At 42.9% G+C, this 17,189-nt stretch overlaps 1 protein-coding gene across 5 annotated transcripts in view; it reads left to right on the top strand.

The window, feature by feature from the left end:
* abcc9 (ATP-binding cassette, sub-family C (CFTR/MRP), member 9) overlaps positions 1–17,189 on the top strand; it is a 107,518-nt gene that overhangs the window by 8,026 nt on the left and 82,303 nt on the right. For all 5 annotated transcript variants that reach the window (XR_004500984.2, XR_013490369.1, XM_033615042.2 and 2 more), the window contains 7 exons: positions 7,609–7,750; positions 7,851–7,972; positions 8,082–8,248; positions 9,548–9,649; positions 9,836–9,976; positions 10,085–10,276; positions 14,827–14,991. Coding sequence is in view for 3 of the 5 variants with exons in the window: in XM_033615042.2 (XP_033470933.2) it covers positions 7,609–7,750; positions 7,851–7,972; positions 8,082–8,248; positions 9,548–9,649; positions 9,836–9,976; positions 10,085–10,276; positions 14,827–14,991 (1,031 nt within the window). In the remaining 2 variants the exon portion in view is untranslated. The remainder of the gene's footprint in view (positions 1–7,608; positions 7,751–7,850; positions 7,973–8,081; positions 8,249–9,547; positions 9,650–9,835; positions 9,977–10,084; positions 10,277–14,826; positions 14,992–17,189) is intronic.

Consider the following 17,189-nt stretch of genomic DNA (forward strand, 5'->3'; position numbering starts at 1 on the left):
CAAGTCGGAAAGAGGGAGGAGAGAAGGTGTGGAGTGGGTTTTACACACATCACACCAATCAAATGAGCCCCTCTCCTCGCCCTTAAATGCGCTGCGCGAAGGCGTAATGAGAGTTTACTCAATTCGCCATGGCAGAAGACAGCAGCAGCGTCAGACAGCCAAACTTCTCCCAGGAGGAAACTGATGTTTTGGTCCGGAAGGTCTGCTCGAAGTGTCCGAATATATGGAACTGCGAGCAGACCTCCACGGGCTGATGATGCAAAGGTAACCTGGGAGGAGGTCACCACAATTGTAAATCAATGTTGCATTTCTCTCGTGCGCACGCGCTCTCTCTTTCTCTCTCACAGTCTCACTCTGTTTCTTTTCTTTTGACTTTTCTAAGATGACAGATGCTGAATATATACTCCCTATCTGATGCTGTGGCTGCCAAACGTGCCAAACGGTGCCAATCCCCTTTGATCTGACATCAGATGTGACGGGACAGTCGATATAGAGATACATTTATGTGCTGATTGCAGATAGTTGCATTGAATAGTGTTTTTGTGGGTATTTATTGCATCGTTAATGTGCCTGATATTCTGGAAACCTGCCTGTGAGGTTTTGGTGACGTGTGTGCACTGTCTGCTGGTCAGCCAAACTTCGGCTTACACCGGCCGCGCTCCCCCTGCGCTGACAGTAGACCTGGTTTCAGCTGGCGAGCTTTTAGCGCACCTTCGGTGAAGCCTTTTGGCACGAAACTGTCACTGCGCCAAGCTGGATCTGTCGACACCTCCCCCTGCTGCGCCGCCACACCCATCTCAGCGCACCTCGGTCTGCCAAACTACCAAACTGAGCGCGCCTCGGGTTGCGCTGCTCGAAACTAGCTCTGCGCGGGGTTCGCCACCCTGCTGCGCCACCCTGTCTATAGCCTTACTGTTGTGTGTACAGCCTTATAGACTGAGCTGAGTAGTGATGCGCGGGTCGACCCGTAACCCGCGGGAACCGAAAATGGACCTGCAGGTCGGGCAGCAGTGATCATCTGTTAAATCGGTCTGTAAATGATATTTTGACATTATTGACTATTACTGTCATGGCATCCGAAGGTACTGATGCGTTGAGCAGGTGACAGTCCGTGGTCGTTTTCAAAACACACTTGTGTCACGCACTCCAAAAGAAACTTGTTGAAACTTTAAACAATAATTTATTGTACAAAACGGGGGAAACAAACATTGATAAAAATGGTTCCATAATTCATATCAAATTCAAAAGATAACGAAAAAACAGCTACAAGTTAGAGGGAATAGTGATAAAGTGGTAAAACTTAGCATTGATCCACAGCCTCAGACGGATGCGCTCAAGTGTGCCGTGCGCACAAGCTCCGTTGGTAGGCTATACTATATTTTCACATTTTTAACAATGCAATTTAAAAGTTTTGATTTTTATTGATAACCTACATTTACCAACAACAAAAAGACTACATTTAGCGCCAAAAAAAATAAAAAACGAATATCGAATACCAAATTTTCATAATGAATACCTACCCATAGAAACGAATATCCGAATATTTGGGTACAGCCCTACAAACATGATTGACCTGACGTCAGGTCGTATTTAACTTGCTACAATTTTGGACGAACAAAAACGGACTCCGTGCTCAAAGGCCTTAACACATAATAGTCAAAACCTTTAAATAATTTTAGGGCTTGTGTCATACAAACATGGCTGTTCCTCAAACAAACTGATGAGGTCATCCTCTCTGTCCTCCGTCCAAAACTGCACTTTTGACTGCGGGTGGCTTGTTAGCCAGCTAGCTTGCTATTTCCACCATGCTAACATTTCAGTGGTTACAGAAAATGAGTTTCATTACAGGTTAAGTTTTGCTGACTTCTATAAGTACCAGATGTACAGTATTTTGGGCCAAATGCTGTAAACGTCCTGAGTGGTGTGAGTCTGTGTTTTGTGACAGATGTCTAAGTGTTTCCTGTTAAAGCCTCTGAAAGCTTCACCTTTTCTGCTGGAGAGTCTCAGAGATTGCTGCAGCTGTCAGGGCTGAACTGATCCTGTGCGGATAAACAGTGTGATCTTTGCTCAGAGTGTTCGATACATACAGGACTGTGTTTAATACGTGTGATTATGTAACGCTTATAAGGGTAAACATGCTTGTTTGTCTCTATACACATGCCTAAGCACTGTGATAGACGTGTGTGTGTGTGTGTGTGTGTGTGTGTGTGTGTGTGTGTGTGTGTGCGTGCCATGTGACCCTGAACAGGATAAGGGGTTTAGATGTGTGGATATATGGATGTAGGAGTGGGCACTAAATCCTTTATCACGATCTGTGTCATTTTATATTTCATATATAGCACTCATATTAATACATATTATAGTCAAATGATTGAAAAATAAATTGAAAAACTGTTCATAGGCAAAGCTTTTAGTTATTACATTGAATTAAATACCTGACAAACCAAGAAACTTCATCATACTGAGGCATTAAATCATACTAAAATCCAACATCACCATAAATCACCAGTACCTTAGCTTCCCTGTTGGATTCCAGCCTGCTTCTTTAAACTGGGGGCATGCTGACTCACTGTCTGTGGATAACTACCTCATACAACCACACTTAAAAAACTCTGAACTGTCCCTTTAAGTACACACTGAAGCGTCTACTCACCCACTTAATTCTCTTCATCCAGTGCAGGACAACGGGCCACAGTGAGCTCCCTCCATTGTTCAGTATCATTGGCAACATGTTGAACCTCACCCCAAGTTAAGGTCAACTTGGCTTTTCACTTGATTCGGCATAGTTCTGCCCCAAGTTATTTTTGGTCTTCCACGGTTTTCCTTTGCCTGGAAGAGTCCATCCCAGAGCAGCCTTTGGGATACAGTCTGCCTCCATTTAAAGCACGTGGCTCAGAGACCACTGCAGGAGAGATGCTCTTGCTTTTTGTTTTCCTGCACAGTACCAGAGTTGTGGTCTTGTTGGGCTAAAGGACGCCCCAAAGCTTTGTCTTGCATCTATTTTGGACATTTTTTGTATCCCACAACATTCAAAACTTCACATTAAGTCTGACTTCACACTGCTTTTATATACAGTAGAAAGACTTTGTTTTATGCTGTATAGGGCCGACGTCACAGTGACATCAGTTTGTTAGCTGGAGGCAAAACCTGCCTCTCCCCCACAGGGCTGTAGGCTACACAGGAGTCTTAAGATGTGTTTGTCTTGTTGTGTTATTGGGAGCCAGAATAGAAGGAGTCATGGCTCAAAATCAGCCGCCACTGCCCGTCAACAAAAACAAAGATGGAAATGTGATAAGACCAAAGGACTGGACGGAGGCCATCATCAAAAATGCTCACATGTGCAGCGCACACTTCATATCAGGTTAGGGAAAAAGTATTTCCTGTTGTAGGGATGAATAAGGTTATGTGTATTAAGGGTTATCATGTCCACCTCATCAGAAACTGGGGAGGGATTAAGAGGAATATTGGATTTCTCTGGAACGCTAACTTTTTAGCACATTAGCTAACGTTAGCTTCCATAGCAAAACAAACAAGTGTGGTCCTCCTTTGTAAGATTGGCTTCCTGTGACATCATCCATCCACTGAGTGAGAGCATACGGGTCGGCCAGTCTGGTCCCGTTGGTCAGTGTTTACTTATTCAAGTAACACTGGCGGTCCCGGAGAGTGAGTGACCTGACATGGTGCGTTGGAGCGTTATATTTCTACATGAATTAACCAACAGTTAAGTTAATCACACATTCACTCTGCTGCTGTGTCTCCCTAGAACCTCTCTGAGAGTGTGGCGCTCTGAATAACCGAACGGTACATTCAGACAGAGCTGTGATTTTATGAATGGCCCAGTCTGTGTTAGAGTGTGCTCCAACACTCAGAATGTGTATTTCTGAACGCACCACTCGCATTATCTTCCTCCATCGTCTAAAACAAGCTGAAAGAACTCATTAGATAGTGCTGGTTAATGCCTATGGAGAATTGTTTTGCCTCCAGCTAAGCCCCGCCCACCAAAAAACATCTTTCTGTTAACTAACAGTGAAAGGGTCTGTATGGACTAGGGATGTCATGATTATAGATTTTCTTGGTACGATTATTGTCAGAGAAATAATCACGGTTTTACGATTATCACGATTATTATGCATTAATTAACTTCACACTATGAATGTGTAAAATCACATGAACACATAGATCTTTAAGTTTCATTTATTTCAATGCCAACATAACAAAAATAATATAGCAACAAAGGTTTATTTTTTGTTTAAATTACAATTTCATGTCTGATGAAGGGCCTGGGCCTGAAACGTTACATGTGGTGATATTCACATTCAATCTTTGGAGCAGTATCTAGTGTGCGGACTCACTTTACTACATGCCTCTTTGTGGTCCTGGTCCAGCACCTAGTCTTTTTCTAGGATGTGCGTGTCTTTTTGTTCTCTTTAAATTACAATTACACAAGTAAATTGAGAGCGTATCTCGTGCAGTGTTAATAATAAATGAAACAGACATCGTGCTGGAAGGACAAGTCCAGCATTTACTCAACACAGATGGGAGGAAGCAAAAGGAGGTAATACTAATGCTAAATGTTCACTGACTGAGGACCTTGAGAAGACATTACGTACATCTTCCACATTGCACACTGACACTGAAACAGTCTGACGACTAAAAAAATGATTTGACCTCACGCTGTGTGCACACAAACTGCAAAACTATCCATCAAAAAAGTTTCAGAGACGTGCCTTAGCTTGTCACGTTGCCATTAATTGCAAATGACACGCTAACATATAATTTTTAATTCAGTGTTACAATAGATAAATTGAGACTGACGTATTTTAACCCAATTATTGTGCATTTACCTTTACTTGCGCATGTAAAGCCGGGTGGTTGTCCCGCAGGTGTTGTATCATGACTTTTTTGCGGCATGTTTTACAAACTGGAAAGCCGTCATCAATAATGACCCCTTGGTCATTTTGCGATAGCCAAAATGATCCCACACGGCTGACTTTATCCGTTTTTTGGGGGGGAATAAGTCTTCATCCATACTTCATCACTTGGAGACGCCTATTCAGCTGTACCGCTTGTGTAACTTTGTTTTCGTTCCGTGCGACTGCGAGTGGCGCTGATCTGCCTACTGTATATGGTTCCGCGTCCCTGCATAATCTTTGGCGAGTGATGGTGTTGAGGAATCTTTACGAATAATTAACCGTGGCATTTAAAATCGCGGTTAATAGTGAAATCAAGTAATCGTGACATCCCTAGTATGGACTTGGACTTGGGAGAGCTATCCAGTTAATACGTTTTCATATCGAAATATTATATTGACATTTCCCTTGAGTTTCCTTGACAGTTATATTATCCGCAAAAACATCTCTGACAGCGAGGAGTGAAGGAGGGAAACTAGTGTTGTTTCCCACTCAGCTGTGTTACATGAATCTGTTAGTGCAGCATCACTCCAGGTCATGTAGTGGGCAGAGCAGATGTGTCAGTGACATTAACGGCCCTCTCACTCACACACACAGTTTAAGTCACTGTCTCGTCTCCAGTGTGACATTAAGCAGCTTTGAACAGTCATTAAGACGGGATTAGAAGAGTTCAGTGATCTATTGGGGACTGACTGCTGCTGCAGGAAATCATAAAACAAACAGTAAACAAAATGCAATTTAAACAAATATATACAAATATACTGAATATATTATAGCGCTGTGATGTTAGCAAGTATTTCTGAAGTTCAGTTCTGTAATACTTCCTGAACAAGAACAATAAACCCTGTGTATTAAGAAGAAAAAACACAGAGGAAGAGGCGAAGAGGTCAGGAGGACAGAGAGGAGGAGAGGAGGGAAGAAGAAGGAAGGACTGCTCTGTTATTGCTGCATTACTTTCCAGAGAATAACATTCAGTGAATACGTGTTTGGTTATATGTTCTGTGTGTGTGTGTGTGTGTGTGTGTGTGTAGTTTATGGGAATGGTTCTGACCAGAAGCCCTCAGCCTGCTCCCCGAGGACTCACTAATTGATGCTTCCTGGTTCTAGTTTTTTATGCTCTCTGTCCCATGAACCTCCGAAATGGCTGCGGTCCATTGAGTTAACAGAAACAGACTTCACAGAAGACACTGTTCCCTCAAACTAAACCCTGTGGAACCCCTTTTTACCAATAAATTAAAGCTGGATTAAATCGACTTTTACCTCGGGGTTAGCGCTGTGAATGATGTCACACCTGGGTTGACCACGTTTCAGTTCAACAAGCTGGAAAACCTGTGCTGTATTTTGCACATATAAACACTGTAGTAACGTCCAAAGGTAGAGGATGGACAGGACTGTGTGCATGGCTGATTCAATGAGACACAAACAAGACAGAAGTGCTAATAAACATTATATTACTACAGCTTCCACTACTGTTGATGTTTGGAGCAGCCATCCTGGATTTTAAGGTCGGGGTTGGTGAGGTTCCTCTGACTTTCTGAGCTGGAAATCCGACTTTTGGGGGGTGTTCAGTTGAAATTTCCAACTGGGAACTCGGAAATTCCGACTTCCCAGTGCAAATGAAACTCACCATTAGTGTTGGACTGAAATTCAGAGCTGCTGAAGCATCAGAACTTTTATCTTTTTATAGTGTATTTAGAGCTACAAAGATCAGTGGATTTTAATCTGTGACTATTTTGATAATTGATTAATCATCCAAAAGTCAATTTTAAAGCAAAAACATTTGGTAAATATTTGGTGGTTCCAAGTTGTCAAACGTGAGTATCTGCTGTCGACCACCATCTCTTTTTGTTGGACTTTTTAGTTTGGCTTTTATTAACTATTTTATTGTTATTATTTGTCATCTGCATTACAGTCTTGGAAGGCCATAGATTTTTTTGTGTTATTATTTTTATTTTATTTTATTTCTTTTTATTTTATTTTATGTTTTATGCATTATTTTTATTTTATTTTATCTTATCTTTTCTTTTGTTCATCATTTTTATTTCATTTTATTTTATTTTTTTGTGCATTATTTGTATTTTATTTTATGTTTTATACATTATTTTTATTTTATTTTATGTTTTATGCATTGTTTTTATTTTATTTATTTTTTTGTGCATTATTTTTATTTTATTTCTTTTTATTTTATGTTTTATGCATTATTTTTATTTTTTGTGCATTATTTTTATTTTATTTTATTTCTTTTTATTTTATTTTATGTTTTATGCATTATTTTTATTTTATTTTATGTTTTGTGCATTATTTTTTATTTTTATTTTATTTTATTTTAGTCATTATTTTTACTCTACTTCTACTTTTTAAATCTATTTTATTGTATTTAATGTTATCACTTTTATGGTTGTTTTGACTTTTTTTTAATCTTTTTTTTAAATCTATTTCTTTAGTCTTGTTTTTTTTTTCTACCATAACTGTTATTATAACTTTATATTATATTTAATAATTTTATAGTCTCTTGTGCGTTGGACTCAATTGTTTAATTGTTTTTATGGTCTACACTTGTTCTGTCTTATCGACTTGTCAGTCTTCTGTGAAGCACTTTGAACTGCATTAACCTGAATGGATGGTAAGATACAAATGAAGATTGATTGATTGATTCACCTTCACTCTTCCTGCCTCTCTCTCTGTATCTGTCTGTCAGGTTGGGGCAGTCAGAGCTCCAAAGTCCAGATCCATCACAACACATGGCTTCATTTCCCCGGACACAACATGAGATGGATCCTCACCTTCTCGCTGCTCTTTGTCCACGTGTGCGAGTTCGCAGAGGGCATCGTCTCCAACAAGTGAGACTTCAGGAAATATAGTTCATGTTGTCTTCAGTGAAGTTAAACACATAATGAAAAGGTTGACGGCTTTGGTATGAATTATATTTTGTGTCTGCAGGATGATGGACACCAACCACCTCCATCTCTTCATGCCAGCCTTCATGGGGTTCGTCGCAGCCACGACGTCAGTGGTTTACTACCACAACATCGAGACATCGAACTTCCCCAAACTGCTGCTGGGTAAGACTCAACACCAGAGACACTGAGCTGGTTAATCATCATCTTGATTTTGCTTTAACTTTTACCTGTCCTTGATATGACATGACATCACTGTTGTGTTTCCACGCAGTCCTGTTCATCTACTGGGTGCTGGCGTTCATCACAAAGACCATTAAGCTGTGGAAGTTTGCAGTGTACGATGTTGGACCTCAGCACCTGCGGTTCTGCATCACAGCCCTATTAGTGATCCTGTACGGACTGCTGATGGCCGTGGAGATCAATGTCATAAGAATCAGAGTGAGTAATCATGTTTCATCCAACGTCACTAACTGAACAACCTTCAGTTCAGTTTTATTTATAAAGCACAATATCACAAATCACAGTTTGCCTCAGACGACAGCATGACGACAGCGCTGCGCCGTAGGAGTCGAAAAGTAGCCTTCGCTTCTAGGAAGGAAGTTTTTGCTGTTTTGCCGACGGGATACAGCAAAAGCATAATATATCAGTTAGCCCCACTGGTTGGCAAACAAATGGGGCTTAGTGCAATGAATACGTCACCTTGTTTTTTGCTCTGATTGGCCATCATGCTATTCAATTGTGTGCGGCGGCATTTGAAATGCCTCAGTTAGTGCCGCCCCTTGGGTAGGAGGGGTGTATTGATGACGGCCAGGCTCAAAATCTTTCTAGATTTGAGTCTGGATTTCCAGGCTAGGAGGGAGCTGGAGCACCTGGAGGAAACCCACGCTGACACAGGGAGAACACGCAGGCTCTGCACAGAAGGGCTCCCTCCTGGCATTGAACCAGAAACCCTCTTGCTGTGAGGCGACAGTGCTAACCACTACACCACCGTGCCGCCCCTGTTCAACACAGTTCTGCCCAAAGATTCAAGATGAGATGAAACCGTTTTAGAATGTTGCAGAGAACAGTAGCAGTGTGAACTGGCCGGTCTGAGCTTCACTCAAGCCGGCCGATGGTGTCACCTGACCTCACCTCAACGGCTGGTTTTAGACTGTAAAGCTGGTCAACAGTCAATCAGCATGTAGTTCAAGTCAAAACGACCACAGACGTTCTGTTTCTGTCCTGATGGCGTGCAGGTGTCAGATGGTGGGTCGCTGCTGCTGCTAGCTGTGCGTACTCCAAATTTACAAACGGTCCAGTTTGTGCCAGAGTGCGCTCCAGCACTTGAAATGAGTATTTCTGAACGCGCCACTCACATCATCTTCCTCCATTGTCTAAAACAAGCCAACAGAAGTTGCTAGCTAGCTCTAGCTCATGTCTGTGAAGAATAGTTTTGCCTCCAGCTAAGCCCCGCCCACCCAAAAACGTCATACTGTTCACTAACAGTAAAAGGGTCTATATATTGTTTGTTAGTAGAATCCTGCATAGTAAACCTTTAATGAGTTTGATCTAGGTAAAAACAGTATATCATTTTTCTAGTAACTGTATTTCACTATTTTCCAAAAATGATAAATGGCATGTGGGGACTTTTCTTTCTCATGTTTTCTTCTCTTGCATCAATCTGGATATTTTCTAGCTTTATAATAACAACTCGGCGTTTCTTGCTGCCATTAATTTTGTCCTTTTCTTTCCCCGTAGAAATATGTGTTCTTTGCCAACCCCCAGAAGGTGAAACCACCAGAGGATTTGCAGGATTTGGGGGTTCGCTTTCTGCAGCCGTTTGTCAACCTGCTGTCTAAGGTAGGTTTCTAAATTTCAAAACACTGACTGAAACAATCAGGATCAGCTGAAACAGTAAAAACGTATCCTATATTCAGACTCACCTTTTCACATCATGTAACAGCCAAACTTCAAAATGAATATCAGATGTCACTGCAGCTCGACTGGACAGCAGATTAAATGGTACAAATTCTTGGCACGTTTTAGGCGACATACTGGTGGATGAATCCTCTCATCATTGGAGCCCATAAGAGGCCCATAGAGCTGAAGAAGATCGGCAAGCTGCCCATCGCCATGAGAGCCCTCACCAACTACCTACGGCTCAAAGATGCTTACGAGGATCAAAGGGTGAGCAGCTGGAGGCCCGCACCTGGTTTAATGCAGCGTTTGGTTCCTTCTGTAATTCTCAAATTTAAACTCATCTTCCTTCCCGCCATCATCTCTCACTCCACACAGACACCTGAGGACCCGAATCGAGCCCCGTCAATCTGGCTCTCCATGTACCGAGCGTTTGGTCGTCCCATCCTGCTCAGCAGCACTTTCCGTTACCTGGCCGACCTGCTGGGTTTCGTCGGGCCGCTCTGCATCTCTGGCATCGTAAAGTACATGCAGAATGGAACACATACTGCACCGCCGGACAAGATCAAGGTGGGTGTGTGTACGTATGAGCCTGTGTGAGCCAGAGAGGTGAGATGGTGTGTGTGTGTGGGCCTAAATATGTGCCAGCAGTGAAGACAAATCAAAGGCTGGAAGTAGGTTGTGACATACATTAAGTGCACCGTGTCTGCTGCTACGTATGGCTGCCGTTGTATACACTGGAGTAAATGATAGAGGGAGGTCCATGTCTGTCGCTGACAGCTGTGAGATAAAACCAGCCGTAAGAGAGTCACATTTAAACATCCTGAGATGAACGCAGACGGCGACTGAGGCGACAGTGTGAAAAGTTGAGCGTCATTGAGTTCCCTTCAGAGAAATCATGTTTGGGCTGATGTTACTGGAGCCATTGACACGACCAGTGTTTACATAAGGTCATTGTATTAAAAGCTAAGTGCTAATTAGTGCAACATCATGGCTCATCCACACCGCACACACACACACAAGTTGTGTCGCAGCCTCACAGTGATGTTGGGTGGTCCAGCCAACCAATAAATGACTCACTCTCCAGTGTGATGTCACCAAGGCGTGGGGCACAGTCATTATGTCACCACCAGTACGTGTGTGTCTGATACTTCTTTTACACCAGTGACCAGGGTCGGACCTGGGGTTGTCTGACCTGTGTTCAACCTTTCGTCAGGGTTCCAATGGTCATGGAAAACCTGGAAAAGTCATGGAATTTCAGTCACATTTTCCAGGCCTGGAAAAGTTATGAAATTAGTAAAAATCAGTGAAAGGTTTTGGGGGGGGGGGGGGGGGGGGGATGTAGAATTTTGTTGTGTTTCATGAAATTGTAACAGTAATCTTTCACAAGTAATGGCAAGTTTATTTATTTTCTGTGGCTGACGACGTAACGTAGCTCTAATGTGTGTCGATGTCTGACGTTTCGTTTACCGTCACGTATGTTTCCTCATTTTCTCTCTACGTTCCGTCTCCTCCTTCATGTTTGCCTGCTAGCTGAAGCCACATTTGAATTAGTCTCTATATACAGGCAAACCCCGGAGATCTTGCCTCTGGAAGAAGAGCGGAAGAGCCCTGGTTTCTGGTTGTAGGCTGTTTGTAGTCTGCGTGATATTGATCAATCACGTTTGAGTCGGCTGCAGTTGTTGCCAGGTTAAATGCTCCGTGCGGTGAACTAATGAGGCGGAACATAATTGATGTCACTGCAAATTCTGAATCCATCGCAATGGTTCAGCATATTTACTTAAATATAAACGGAAGTCGGAAACGGAAATTCACCTCCTCCACCCAAATCAAACCGGAATGCCAAAAAATCGGGGTTCTGCCCCCAGAGGCTGTATCGCCGTCTGCCGGAAGTCAGACGCCGAATACAGCCGATGGGGTCCGAGAATGCGTTTGAATAGAGTTTGAATCTGATATGTTTGAAAAATGCCGGGCAAGTAGGGCAAGAAAAAAAAACATTATGGGTCCTTGAAAGGTCATGAAAAAGTTTTGAAACGTTGTCTGTGAAAATGTGCAGGAATCCTGCTTCTTTTGTCTGTTCAAACAAAACCAGCCAACACGGGTTAATCCCTGGTCATGACGATTCATGTACGACCTGGGTCACAACCCTGGATCAATGCATGCCAGTTACCTCAGGTACTGGAAACAGACGGTGGATTTGCGTCCTGTAATATTATGTTGACTTCAGGTTTGCTGCTTTTTCAGTGCCTTCAGTTTGTTTGTGACTTGTTTCTGTGTACGGTGGATACCTCTCTCATCCAGCCGCCTCGTTTTGCTGGCATACACTACGTTGTCCCTTACCATACGAGTTATCTGATGCTTAATTACTTCCTCATCACGGGCTATAGCTGCTACCATTTGTTAAAACTTTCAAACCGTGTCCGACCCACCGTTCAACCTGTGTTTCGAAACCGAGTCAGTCAATGTGGGTAGACCTTTTCAAATCAAAAAATCAGGCTGGTTCAACCCTGGTTGAGCCCTTGGGAAGAGACGGGTACATGTGTGTGACTGAATTTGTAATGTCACAATGTTCTGGTGCTGAAATGACATTGCACACACACAAACACACACTTGTAGTTGTATACATTCCCTACACACACAGTCCCTAAACCTGACTTTAACCATGACAACATTAAACCTAACCCAAGTTTAACCTTAACCCTAAAAACTGTAGTGTAGTTGGAGTTTATGAGGTGGGTGTACTATTATCTTCCACTTATCTTCAACATTCTTTTATTGAACAAATTGAACATTTAACTGGACACAAAAGGCAACGATAAAAGTTGCATGCGCAGTTTTCTACTTATATTGTCTTTTAACTAACTCACAAAATGTCTGAGTGCAAGAAATACTGCAGTCTTTTTTGACAGTATGTTTATTGCACATGTTGACATCACAGTGAGGATTAAAAAACATACATCATGCAGCCTTATTGAATATCTGCTCAAAACCTCAACTCTTCACTCCTTTATTCCAGATTCATGAGGATCTGCACCTGCGTTCATAAATCTGTATAATCTGAACCAAACTTGTAGCTGTTCCACTACAATAACACAAAGCAGTGTATCTACCCGTGACGGCATGGCGGAGAGGGCGCAGCAGTCAGAGAGAAAGCAGACACTTTTACAGACGGTCCATTTGGCGAAGGAAGAGATGCTGGCAGAGCTGATCACAGACATCGACTCCTCTTAAATCCATCTCAGCCTCTTCCAAAGGTCATAATACACCCTGAGCTGGTAACAGAGGCAGAGCAGATGCTTTGGTAATGGCAGTATATTTGCATTCAGTCCATTTGGATGGATGTTGTTAGAGTTGATGTTGAATGTGAGATGCTGTCGGGTCCGTGCCTGCCTATTAAAGTGGGCGTAATGGGCAGCAGAGATAAAGAGCAGAGCAGTGGCTGCATTTCTGAGTGACATGGAAAATTCCCCACTCACCTCACACGCTATTACAGAGCGAAGGTCTGCTGAGCATCACACCGAGCTTTTTGGTACTACTGTGTGTGTGTGTATGTGTGTGTGTGTGTGTGTGTGATTTCAGTACGTATAATAATTCATACCGCATTTATTCTGTGTGTTAGTAGTGGGATAAAATCATCCCATTACAGTATCTTTGTTGTTTGTGTGGCAATATTGTAATAAAATTTTCTGGAAAATCAATTAAGGCTGCTTTCACACCTGCTCTGTTTGGTTTGGTTCAATCAAACTCAAGTTCATTTGCCCCCTCAGTGCGGTTCGTTTGGGAACACACCAAAACAACCGGACTGAGACCTTCTTGAAGAGGTGGTCTCGGTCTGGTTCCAAAGGAACTCTGGTGCGGTTGGTTTGTGGTGAGAAGGTGTTCCGACCTGGATGTGAAGCAACTGCAGTCACATGACACATTGTTTGGGTTAAACATGAGCATGTTACAGTCCTGGAGGATTATTAATGTGCACCTCCTCCTGTACTGCCTTAATATGCACATTCAGCACATCCAATGCATCAAAACATTGTTTTCTAGTTGGAGCCGCGCCTCGTTTTCAAACTGTATGGTTTGACTAAAATGAACAATGACAGCAATATAGTCCACGATGAGCAGCGCTAAAATCAACCTGCGTAGTTGTCCCTCCATTGTGACATTAGAAAGTGTCTTGCAAGTGTACTCTTCTTCAATGTTTGCTTTACTTCCTGGATTTTTCCCACATGGAAATTCTGACCAATCAAGAGCAGCTTTCTCACACAAGGCATTTGATCTGGTCCTCTTGTAAATGCTGCCGTGAGAACACGAACCAACTCTAGGCAATTATACAACTTTGGAACAACATGAGTCCCTGATTCAGACCAAAGGAGACGACTCTAGGTCTGACAGCAGCCTTAAAAACTGTTCATGTATAAAATATCCAAACCTGAATGTATTTTTTGGCTAATCCAGCAAAGAAAATATGTGGGAAAGTACTTCATCACTTTACACAACAACAGTCGTACTCATTAATTTACAACACTGGCTGTTAAACGTCAGACAAATTAGACATGGGAGGGTCGTGGGAGTTTGCCCATCCAGTCTACATGCGTTTTTTGGACCTGGAGAAAGCCACCAAGGAGTCCTGTGGAGGGCATTGTGGGAGTACGAAGTACCAGGGTCATTGCTACGAACTATTCGGTCCTTGCATAACCAAGGTGAGAGTTGTGTCTGCATACTCTGCACAAAGCCAAACACGATTTCAGTGGACGTTGGCCTGTTTGTGATATTCATGGAAGGGATCTCAAGGCACAGCCGGCAGAGGAGAGTGTCTGGTTTCATCTCTTTGCAGATGATGTGGTTTTGTTGGTTTCAAGTTGATATAAATTAATATATAGTTATGTTTAATCTACCAAAGTGTGGACATAATGTGTGCTTTCATTCAGTAACTAAAACAAAAATAATCACCAACCAGTGGTTCTCTTGAATCTGTACAACAGGTGAGACACTTCTGATAGAAGTTCTTGTTACAGTGGTCAAGTGATGAATCAGTTTGTCTTCACTGTGTGCAACCTTTTTAGAATAACTTTATTTAAATGTATTCTAAAGCTGAATGTGTCCTTTGTGTGTGTGCTTTGTTGCAGGGCACATTTTTAGGCGTGTACTTCATGTCTACCACTGAGCTGCTGCAGAACACCTCAGTCCTGGCCGTGCTTCTCTTCCTGGCTTTAATCCTGCAGAGGACCTTCCTACAGGCCTCGTACTACGTCACCATAGAGACCGGCATCAACCTGCGGGGAGCCCTGCTGGTGAGTGAAGCATCATGGAAACTTCAGTTCAGACGTTTTGTTTCCACACTGAGGTGTTGCTTTGAAAAGCTCTACATAAGTGATCTTCCTGACATTTCGGAGAGGCTGTCTGCTCATACAGAATTATTTGATCTCAATACAAACAGTCTGATTTGACAGCAGATCATTTAAAATGCTGAGGGAGCTGCTGCTCACAGCTGCAAATGCACCTCATGTTGTGCAGGTTGAAACTTAAAAACCACCACATGATTTTTTTAGCCAGTTTTTAGCATACATGAGGCAACATGACAGGGTTCCCCAGCGTTAAAGTACATATTCCTGCATTATTCAGTCGTGTCAGTCATACATTTATTTAAACAAATGAACCAGTGGGATAGAAAAGCCTCCAGCATTTAAACCATGGGCTTAAAGGGACAGTTTGTATTTTTATGCCTCTGCACCGTCCCATTCTTGTGAACACGTTATCTCAGGAATGTTTTGAGGGAATTCCTTCAAATTTGACACAAACGTCCACCTGGACTCAATAATGAAATGATTAGCGTTTAAAGTTTAATTCTAATTTGAAGTGAATCACTATCAGTTTAAGTGCACTACAGACCCTTTTAGGGCTGACGTCACATGACGTCAGTTTGTTAGCTGGAGGCAGTACACGACTCTCCCCCACAGGGCTGTAGGCTACATAGGAGTCTTAAAATGTGTTTGTCTTGTGTTATTGGGAGCCAGAATAGAAGGAGTCATGGCTAAAAACCAGCCGCCACTGCCCGTCAACAAAAACAAAGATGGTTAAATGTGATAAGACCAAAGGACTGGACGGAGGCCATCATCAAAAATGCTCACATGTGCAGCGCACACTTCATATCAGGTTAGGGAGAAAGTATTTCCTGTTGTAGGGATGAATAAGGTTATGTGTATTAAGGGTTATCATGTCCACCTCATCAGAAACTGGGGAGGGATTAAGAGGAATATTGGATTTCTCTGGAACGCTAACTTTTTAGCACATTAGCTAACGTTAGCTTCCATAGCAAAACAAACAAGTGTGGTCCTCCTTTGTAAGATTGGCTTCCTGTGACATCATTGATCAGCATACGGGTCGGCCAGTCTGGTCCCGTTGGTCAGTGTTTACTTATTCAAGTAACACTGGCGGTCCCGGAGAGTGAGTGACTTGACATGGTGCGTTGGTAAATTCAGTCTGACGCTCTACACTAACATGAGAGCCCTGTTGGTGGAAGAAACATGAGGTGAGAAACTATCGGTGCCTGGAATTGGGCCTGGAGGCTCCCGACCTTGTCCTCAGCGTTGCTTCTCAGTTGTCCTCTGATGTTGATCTAGTACCTTGGATTCAGCTAGTTAATGCTCAAAGAAACACTGGAGACAGGCAGAGTCCGATGCAATCGAGTTTAATGTGTTCACAAGCTTCAACACATACAACTCATGAGTCAAGCCCCGGAGCTGGACTGAAAACACGCTCTTAGTGCGCTCGCTTTTATGCTGGTGGAGACTGGGTAGAGTCTCCACCTCTTTTTATTAGTCCTTCCCACTCAGGCCCGTTTTTAATGGTGTAATCACTCACTAAGAGGAAGGTTATTTAAGTGTGGGAGTGGCCTATTTGAATCCATTTTGTTTGAGACCATGCTGCAAAGTGAGTGTGTTTGCTGATCCTGTGAGTTCATTTATCTCCTTTAACTTTAGCTTACATTGTAGTTATGCTATGTAGCGTGTGAAATAGAGTATGGTGAATGTGCTAGTAAAGGTAGTATCAGCATTGCTTCTGCCTGGAGCTCGCATAAACGGAGCCTGGGCTTGGTTGAAGTTGGCAGTGCTGTTTGGGCTGAGATCACTGTCCAGCCTCATGGAGGTGTCATTGTTGTGAGGGCTCGTCCTGGGGAGGTAGACTGTACAGCCTAACCCGGCGGGGGAGTGTGATAGCCTAACAAGGCTTCCTTCCCTGGGTCTACCTCCTCTGTGGTAGTATAGGTAAGGTAAAGGAGGTTGTTCGGTTAGTGTGGGGAGCAGTGAGACCTGGCATTAGGGGAGTGTCTCTGGGACGCCAGAGATCACTGTCTAGCCTCCTGGAGGTGTCGTGGGACTAACTAGACGAAACACCGGTGAAAGGAGGTTCCCACCCGATGACCCCAAAGACATGTTAGTTATCACTGCTCACGGGTCTGTATAGTTAAGCCTTGCCATAATAGCTTATC

The sequence above is a fragment of the Epinephelus lanceolatus genome, chromosome 23, assembly GCF_041903045.1.
Source record: "Epinephelus lanceolatus isolate andai-2023 chromosome 23, ASM4190304v1, whole genome shotgun sequence".
Lineage (NCBI taxonomy): Eukaryota > Metazoa > Chordata > Actinopteri > Perciformes > Serranidae > Epinephelus > Epinephelus lanceolatus.